Genomic DNA, 9,727 nt, shown 5'->3' on the forward strand with positions numbered 1-9,727 from the left:
ACTTCTCTCTGACCCAATCATCAGTTCTTCTACTCCGTTCTCACGTACACTTACCTCCAAAAATATCAATCTCCGATAACTGCCAATCTTCTACAGTAGTACGAAAACTCTCCAATAAATTTTGAGGATGAGGAGCACCCCCTGTTTATCAGAAGCGTACATAAGATCATTAAAATCCCCCCCCCCATATACACTAAGGAAGATGTGAAAGAACTGATAATCTACGAATTAATTTCCACGACCTTCTCTCTCTTCCCCCGAGCACCCCCTGTTTATCAGAAGCGTACATAAGATCATTAAAATCCCCCCTCCCATATACACTAAGGAAGATGTGAAAAAATCTAGTGTTTTCATCACCCTTATTTAACCAGTGCAACTTAGCCCGTTGTTTCCAGTAAATCTCCTCATTGAGTAACAATTTATTCAACTTATCTCTTTCCCTCAAATACTCTTGAATACTAACCTCATCGGTACAATCAACCAACCTGCTTAAATTCGATTTATGCAACTTCAGTTTCTCACGAAACATATGAAAAAATGACTTACCCCACCTAGCCATGAATGATGATACAACAAAAAGTTTGGGTAGCAGATGAGTTCTAGGAAGGCTCTTCCACATAGCTATAACTTCATCAATAAAAGAAGACTCCTTGAGCCATATATTCTCGAATATGAATCTAAGAGTTTTCTTTGGAATATCCACTCAAACCAAATCCAAAAACAGAGGTTCGTGATCTAAGACCGTTGTATGCAAAACCTTTAAGTGATAAAGAGGAAACAAAAGCACGATCTAACTTCTCTCTGACCCAATCATCAGTTCTTCTACTCCGTTCTCACGTACACTTACCTCCAAAAATATCAATCTCCGATAACTGCCAATCTTCTACAGTAGTACGAAAACTCTCCAATAAATTTTGAGGATGAGGAGCACCCCCTGTTTATCAGAAGCGTACATAAGATCATTAAAATCCCCCCCCCCCATATACACTAAGGAAGATGTGAAAGAACTGATCATCTACGAATTAATTCCCACGACCTTCTCTCTCTTCCCCCGAGCACCCCCTGTTTATCAGAAGCGTACATAAGATCATTAAAATCCCCCCCCCCATATACACTAAGGAAGATGTGAAAGAACTGCCCTGCCCCCCGCCTCCCGCCTCTCTCTCTCAGGATACCCATATATACAAGACAAATGTCAAGCCTCAATATTATTCTCCAAAAACACCACATCAATATGATTCTGTGAATAACTAGTAATTTGACACTTCACAGGAGACTTCCACATAACAGCAAGACCTACACTACGTCCCACTCTATCAACACTCTATCAACTGAGAAGCATTGATCATAACCAAAAAGGGCTCTGAGATCCTCTATTTTATTTGCGAAAGAAATTAACCAAAAAAACAAACTTGAGATTGTGCTCTTTAATAAGGTCACGAAAAGTATGAACTGTACGAGAGTTCCCAAGACCACGACAGTTCCATCATAAACAACTCATTTGGACTGGCTAGCTTGCCTAGCAAGCGTAGCCAAAATATTAGGGGTGGCATATGTACAATCAGTACGAGAAAGAACAGATTCCTTGTGGGTTTGGTGAGTAAAAACAGTTGTATTTGAAAACTCATACCTGAGCCCATTTAACTCCTCCTCTTCTGGCCCATCAGTTAAATTCTGAAAAACATTTCCCTCCAAATTTTGAATTTATATCCATAAAATCCTTAACTCCGAGTTACTGGCTTTAGATATATTATTGTTACGTTTGTTGGACTGATTATCCTCTGACCGCGCAAAATCAGGATTTTGAAATCCCTAAAATTTCTCCTGGACAGTCATTGCCAAACTTACTTCCCCAATTTTCGTCACCATCCTCTCTCAACCATTTGCTCCGACTACCACCTGCCGCCCTTCGTGGTGGAGCTCTTAACCAGCTACCCCAATCCCTCTTAATAGCATCAACAACCATACTGAGTTTCTTCGGACAAAATCTCTCAGTATGTGACAACATTTCACATACAAACTAGATATTCCCAAGTTTTTCATACTTACAATTGACTAATACCTCATTCTTGTCCTTCTTACATATTTTCTTTTTATACTTTAGAGGCTTACGAACATCCACTTTCCAGATACTCGAATTATTATTCGAGTCATATTGCACAAACGAACCAAAAAAGTTACCCAGCTGCTTACCAATTGCTTCTGACATATAACTCACTGGAAGATTGTAAATCTGAACCCAGAACTCGACCTCCATTAATGGCATCTTAGTTGCATCATCCCCGTCTTAATCGAATTCAAAACAACTAGCGCCCCATCAAACGACCACGGACCTCTCTTGACAACCCATTGCACATCATCTTTATAACAAAGTTGAAACAAAAATAGACCTGGTCTTGAATCCTTTATACTAATACCCAAATAACCAACTCATCATGCTCTTCGTTATCTATATCTAAATCAGCCAAGTGCACATGTCATTCACTGTAGCCATAGTAGCTACCTCTCACAAATCTGTAGTAAGACAGGAGAGAAAAAACAAAACCTCTAACATTAAGGAGACAAAAATCATTCTATAGTCAACATTGATGACACACGTTTTCTTCAAATAATTAAGAAAATTATAGGAGAAGTTGCATTATATTTTTCTAAGGAAAAACAAGTTGCCCTTTAGTCCTGATGATTATTTAGTAAAAAATCGTGAAAGTTCTAATCTTTATTTCTTTATACTCCTTTTGGTAAAAATTTGGTAAATAAACCCCTTTTAATTATTTTCTCTTATTTTATTTAATTTACTTTTTAAGTAAAAATTTCTCTTTATTAAAAATTTAGTACCCTCAAATAAATTTTGCTACCCGCATTTCGGGTATAGTTCTCCCTATCAGTGAGAACTTAATTTGTTTTGTTATTGTTCACAAGCTCCTACGAGGATTGGAGTTTTGGTGGAGACATCAGTGGTCTTCGAACATTAGAAAAGTTGTAATTAGCCATTACCGATTGTTTACATTTTTTTTGCAAATCATCAGGAATAATAAGTGACCAGATCACATCTTTCAGCATGAAAAAGTAAAAACTGAAGCAAGATATTTGCGATGTCAAAAGTAGCTGAATACATTCGAACAGAACAAATTCTCGTAGGGGAATGAGGTCAGTCTAATAGTGTGACACAATAGTAGTATAGTGTTCTGTTACACAGAATATGACTACTTGTAAGTTATGAAAGTTAAAAAAAAAAAAAAATACCGTAATTCTTTAAATTAAAAACGAGGTACAATTGAAATAGAGCTCTGTGCATGCTTCACCTGCCAAAAGAGAACTCCAAAGTATGCCCTAACTGATGACTAGTATAAGTTGCCAAGCATTCCCAATCTAAAAGAAAGTAGGACGAAGCTCTTGAGTAATTTTACATGAGGATTCTTTTTACCATCATTTTCCCGAAATTCGCCAATCCCCCTTCATAAGCAGTGCCTTCACGTATCTTACAAAATAAATTTTGACTAATTGTGGTCTCGAGATCCTGCACAGCTGTCACCAGAAGCACCATGTTCAATACCAAAAAGACTGGAAACAAATAGATCGCAAGCATATGCATTACCACATTTCATGTCATAAGGCCTAAAAAGAAGTGGATGACGAGAGGCAAGTTCGTTCATTACCTAATTTTTCTGAATTAACGGAACTCATCGTGGTAATTGTAGTCATCTTCTTCGTCTTCATTAAATATAGCGCTGTAGAATACATAGGGGCTGTCGATCATCTCAGACAAAGTCAGACGTCCATCTTTATCAGCATCGGCCTGCAAATATTATAGCTGCAATGCTTAAAATGAAAATGAAATACTAAAATTTGCTATTATAACCATCCTTGTTTGTCCCAACACTTGAGACTGAAAAAGAAAGGACTGATCAAGTTCAATCTTGACTTCCGGGTTTAGTGCTTCTCCCAACTAAACAGCTTATGTGAACCAGCGATAGGTGCTGCTGGACTAGGGGGCATAACAAGACATGCATACAAAACCTGACCCAAAAAGCAGATTGAGTATGTTCATAAGAAACTAGAACCGAGGCCCAATATATCCTAAATCATCTCTAGTTTCCTACGTATATACATAAGTGTCTATCAGTTATACCCCCTAGTTCAGCACCTAACATCAATATTAGATGTTAGACTTATGCAAAAAATGAAACATAAAAAATTATTAGATGTTAGAATATGTTTCATTTGGTCAACTGATAGACACTTGTGTGCTTCAACTAACCAAAGATATCCTCTTAACTAGCCAAAGAGACCAACTGAACTCATATCATTAGGTTGTCAGATATATCACTTGTAAGCAATTCATACTACTGATGATAACATTTTGGTGGTTGCCTATACTTCTATACACTTATAAAGTCTTCACGGACCGCCGAGAAGAACCAATTCGCTTATTGTAAACAAAAAAGTTCTTTTCTATACTCTATACCGCCCCATTGTCTTGCTCCCATTCATATAGACAGAAAAATTGCACTTTCTAAGATAAAAGCTGTATAAATCTACTTCACTTTTGATCGCGTTCATGCAATGTTTACTCGGAGAAATGAGTACCTGTTGTATAACATAGTCTGCCTGTTGTTTCGCATAATAATGCTCTGTTGGATGAAGTTTGCCAATTATAGGCAGTAGCTCTGTAGCCGACAAATATCTGTAAAAATAATTTTAGCTGGTAGCTAAGATTATTCTAATCTAAATGCGTCGAAAGAAATTGTAGTAAAACTCTCAAAATTAAATGACAGAATAAATTCTAGTTATGTACCCATCATTGTCTTTGTCAAGTTCTGCAAACACCTTTCTTGCAGGCGCGTCCACAGAATCATCAGACTCATGCGAAGAGTTATGATTCTCCTCTTCATAGTTTCGTACAAGATCAAACAGCCCATGAAAAAATTCTTTGAAGTTGAGCTTCCCATCTTTGTCAGTATCTCTCTCTCTGTGGGAAGGGAAAGAAAGCACATAAATTAGCTCCTACAATAAAACTTGTACTTTCTTTATAACTACATGAAACTTGCCAATGGTAAACTAGTTTGATTGATTTGTGAATATTTGCACAAGACATGACAAATTTAAGGAGTCCGGATTTGATCCAATTAATCACATTTCAGTGTAAGCCCCGTTAGGTTTGTATTAATTAGAAGACCTGAGATATATTTATTATCTAAAGAATGCTACCTACACAATATACCAGTATGTAGTGCCTATGCATATCCTACACTATACGTCCCTGATAAATAAATATGACTGAAGGTAAAGTCAAACAGAAAAACATTGTAACAGTGATACCTTATTTCTTCATTGCACAGCCATTGAAGTAGCTTGGGACTACCACTGTCAGCTGGATGCAAAAAGCTATAATATCACCCCCAAAAAAATCATTATAAAAAGATGTAGCTAAAAAAGGAAGCATGGATAAGTGAACAGGAGCTATCTTCTACTGTCTAATTCTGTCTATGCTTACTTGTTAAATTCTGTTAAGTTTAAGAGTCCATCACCATCTCCATCTGACGCATTGAAATGTTCCTCTTTCCACCAACCCATATTATATCCAAAGGAATCATTATCTGGTAAAAGAAATAGTCTGATTATATTGTTTCAACATCCCATCTGGTATACTGTCAAATATTTAATTTTCAATGCAGACAAAGAATCAAGTGTTCGAAGTACCAAAATCAATTTAATTAACTTTAATCCGCATGGAATATAGACCATATTGGCATGGATAATACATACATTCCTATGCACTGGTGGATAAACACACAGATATATTGACTGATACGACTTCCACATAAAAGATTTGGTAATTCTGCAACAATATACCACTAGATTCAGAGGCCTCAGCATAGCAACGATAGTTACAAAGGTTGGTTTTAGATATATCATTTTTTCTCACTGAGAAGTGGCACAAGTCAAGTTTTTTTCCATATTGTTTGCTGAAGAATGCATGAAACCAAACTCTTTCTAGAGAACTTTATTGAGTTTTTACAATTTTACGCAGTCCATTTAGATATATTTATATATTTAAAGGGAAGTTAAGGGCTTTACAACACGGTGAAAGTACAGAAACTCAGTAGGCTAAAAGTTACTTCATTGTAAAGTGCTCTTATTATTAGCTTTGATTCTAACCACAAACTATCTTGCCCTCTATTGCCAAATAAGAATCCATTTTTCCCATCTTCAAAGAGCATGTAGCAGGGCTAAACAACTTTACACTTCTAAAGTACAAGATAAGATAATTAATACAATATAAAAAGATAAAAAAACAGAAAATATACTTAAGTACAAGAAAAGTATTAAGCATTTTAAAAATTAACAACACTTGGCTAATGCTGGTCTAGTTAGCTAAGCTATGTGACAGCATTGTAATTGTGCTACAAGAATCTGCAACTACTGTATCAAAATTCATTACACTTGTGAGCTCAAGTATATATGCTGATTGAGTTGACGATTACCCTAATTTAGTTACTCTAGGTAAAATTTAACTTTTAATAATTAAGTTGTCAAGTTAGCAGTTCTCTCAAAACATCTTAATTCCATCTCAATGTCATTGAAACTAAAAAGTGGATTACTAGGTAAATATTCAATCTTAGTGTCCATAACTCAAATTCGAACTAAACCTAGTGATCATCCAAAATTTTATTTATATCTTCTTCTCTTTTTTTTAAGTACATTCCAATTTAATAAACAAGAATATCAATCTAAAAAATATCAAATTTAAATCTTACTAATAACACAAACAGAACAAGCTATAATTAACCAAAACCAAACAATCACCTGCATTTCTCACCCAACTAGGCGGATCATACTCGACATACGAAACAAACCCATCACCATTCTTATCATGAATCTCCATATCCCTCTTAGTCCTATGCAAAGTTTCCTTCTCACTCTGCATCAAATTCCACTCAGTAAGTTCCTCTTCACTCACAAACCCATCTCTCAAATTCACATCAATTTTCGGAAACAACAACACAATCCTATTAGTCACATTAAACTTCTCCTCATCATTCAAATAATCCTCAGCATCCATAAAATCCTCCCATTCCGGTTGCGATTCTTCGCCCTTTTCCATCTTATACTGCGTTTTTTCCCATTCCTTATCTTCTCGCTTTCGCTCAATATCAGCAACAATGGGGTCAAATGGAATATGGGTCGGCTTAGAATGGTCGGAAAATGTGAAATTTGACCGGAGTTTCAGCCGGCGGTGACGGTGTGAAGAGGGTTTTGTGGTGGTGGGGGAGTGAGAAATCAAGAAAAGAATCAATATAGCTATAGTTATGTATATAATTATTGATGTTTGACCCATTTCATCACAAGGGTTTATGATCAAATTTCAAGATTTCAAGATCTGTAGATAAAGTTTTGATCTTTTTAGGATTCTAGAGTGTTTTGAGGGTGTTTGGAGAAAAGGGGTTGTGTATATTGTGTGTGTAGAGGTAGAGAAGTGATGAAAATGAGGTGAGTTGAATTGAAAGTAGATTTACAGATTTGTAGAAGGGGTGAGGACTATTGAGTGCTGAAGAAGAAAGATGTTAGAGGAACCGTTTATACGCGTAGATTATATTATTTGTTAGAAAAACTTATATCGGGCCTGTTGCTGCTATATAAAAAGTGGTTTTTTAATAAGTTTGTCGACCCAATTTATAAACTGTAAATTCAGCTAATAAGTTGAATGTTAGTAACGATATATTTTTTCTCAATTTATTTTAAATTTTTAATTTTTTTAAATATATGTTTTTAAATGTTAATTTAATTTAAATTCACAAATTAAGATAATTATATTTATAAATTATTTATTTTTATTTATTTAAGTAAAAAAATTCTGATTTATAAGTAAAATTATTCAAACACTTATATAATTTATAAGTAATAATCTAGTTATCACTTATAAGTCGATTATCATTTTAAATTATAAGTTACTTATTTTAAAATTTCTCAAACGGACACATTATTTGTTTTTACTTTTTAGAAACAATGACTTAAATACCTGCATTTCAAATTACTTGGCCTGATTATGACTCGAGTCGAGTATTGATTGGATGTAATTCGAGCTTTATTCTCTTCTTGAACTCGACTCAATTAATTTCACGAGTTAAGTCAAGTCGTTTGGTTTAGCTAAAGAAGTCGGTTTTAACAAGTTAGGCGAGCCGACTCGTTTAATTTTATACTTAATCGAGCCTAAACCTCTACTCAAAATTGGATTGTTTAATTTCAAAAGTCGAGTCGGACCGACTCGTTTAAGAAAAAATGACAAGAATAACCTTTTTATTATTATTATTATTATTCAAAATCAAATCAAACCAAACCAAATATACCCAGTATAAACCGTTTAGAACGGTGTCTAGGGAGGTTAAGATGTACACAGTCTCTGCTCCTATCCTAAAATAGGGAGATTGTTTCCATGAAAATCCTCGAATTAGTGTGCAACAAATAAAATGCATGTGATATAAAAAATATTGATGTTTCCTCAAACTGTATGCATATCGCGGTGATCTTCATGTCCAAAATGGTTCATACAAATGTTCGTCAAAGCCCGTAGGAATCTGGATCCACGAAACTGGACAAACAAGTGATTATCTCGGTCGTGGGTTCAAATGCAAAAAAAAATATGTAATCGCTGGAGGAAAAACCTAACTTTTATCTCTATATCTCTCTATTCAATCATGGCCACTGCATAAACAACTTTGTAACTTTCTTTTTCCGCCATTAATGAAAGCATAATGTGACCGTCAATCTCATACCCAATGTTGATCATCTTTGCCCCATTTTGCGTGTCAGTGATTGACAAAGAGATCGCCGTCAACCGCTGTCAACCATCGATCAAGGACTCCTGGTCAAGTTTTGAGTCAACGGACTTGTTATTCCCTAACAATAAAACAACAGAATTACAAAAGGGAGGTTGAATAAAATTTTGGTTTTTTTTTGCTTTTCTGAAAAATCCTTTCTTAAATATACAATTGTGTTTTGAATATGCAAGAATGCAAATAAAACTTCAAAAGTATTCAACAAACACAAAGTAAATAAATAAGATTATAAAAACTTTCTGGTGGATTTGTATTTCCATCAAAGATGTATATATTGAAGAAATATCCGTGATGTAGCTTTTGGGGTTTATTATATTTCTGTTGCTATATTATATGTGTTGTAGGTTCTCAATCCTAACCCCGATTTTGAGAGCGTCACATTTTGGACTATTTTTTGAGGTTTGCATTATGATCATCACCCTGAATGACCTAATTTTTATTTATTTATTAAATTTAAGAGAAAATAGCATTTTTTACTAATGGTATTATATGCATTACAAATAGGGGCATATATCGAGTTATGTCACAAGCGGGAGTGTTATCCCCGCTCTCGGCTTTGCCCTGAATCCTGGATCGTTTCCCAAACCTTGAACGATGACTTTTTTTTCTTTTGCGATTCTAAAACGAGGACTTTTTAATTTCCCGCTCTCCGTCTCGAACGGGAAATGGGGTCCCGAATCGGGAAAATCTTTCCTTTAAACAAATAAATATTAAAAAAAAATCTAAAAAATTAATTTTTGAAAGTACACTGTAATTTTTTTTTTAATTTTATATCATATTTTAAATATTATTTTATATTAATATTTACATATAATTTAAATAAAAGATAAATAAAAATACATACATTCGATTCTGAATATTTTTAATTAATAAAAAATAAAATAATTCAA

General features: G+C 34.6%; 1 protein-coding gene across 3 annotated transcripts; it reads right to left on the reverse strand.

Annotated features, from left to right (window-relative positions):
- Nucleotides 1–3,086: 3,086 nt before the first annotated feature.
- On the reverse strand, nt 3,087–7,597 carry LOC141678032 (uncharacterized). 3 transcript variants are annotated; one of them, XM_074484218.1, is made up of 7 exons: nt 6,808–7,597; nt 5,495–5,597; nt 5,320–5,385; nt 4,796–4,969; nt 4,588–4,684; nt 3,657–3,796; nt 3,087–3,561 (listed from the first exon to the last, which is right to left on the reverse strand). In XM_074484218.1, the coding sequence occupies exons 1-6, from the start codon at nt 7,337–7,339 to the stop codon at nt 3,671–3,673; spliced, it is 1,098 nt and encodes a 365-aa protein (XP_074340319.1). In that variant the 5' UTR covers nt 7,340–7,597; the 3' UTR covers nt 3,087–3,561; nt 3,657–3,670. The 3 variants fall into 3 exon arrangements, with proteins under 3 accessions (XP_074340319.1, XP_074340318.1, XP_074340320.1); XM_074484217.1 differs by having other exon boundaries at nt 3,087–3,525; nt 6,808–7,596; XM_074484219.1 differs by lacking the exons at nt 3,087–3,561; nt 3,657–3,796 and adding an exon at nt 3,821–4,017.
- Between the last annotated feature and the right edge of the window lie 2,130 nt (nt 7,598–9,727).

The sequence above is a fragment of the Apium graveolens genome, chromosome 8 (assembly GCF_009905375.1).
Source record: "Apium graveolens cultivar Ventura chromosome 8, ASM990537v1, whole genome shotgun sequence".
Lineage (NCBI taxonomy): Eukaryota > Viridiplantae > Streptophyta > Magnoliopsida > Apiales > Apiaceae > Apium > Apium graveolens.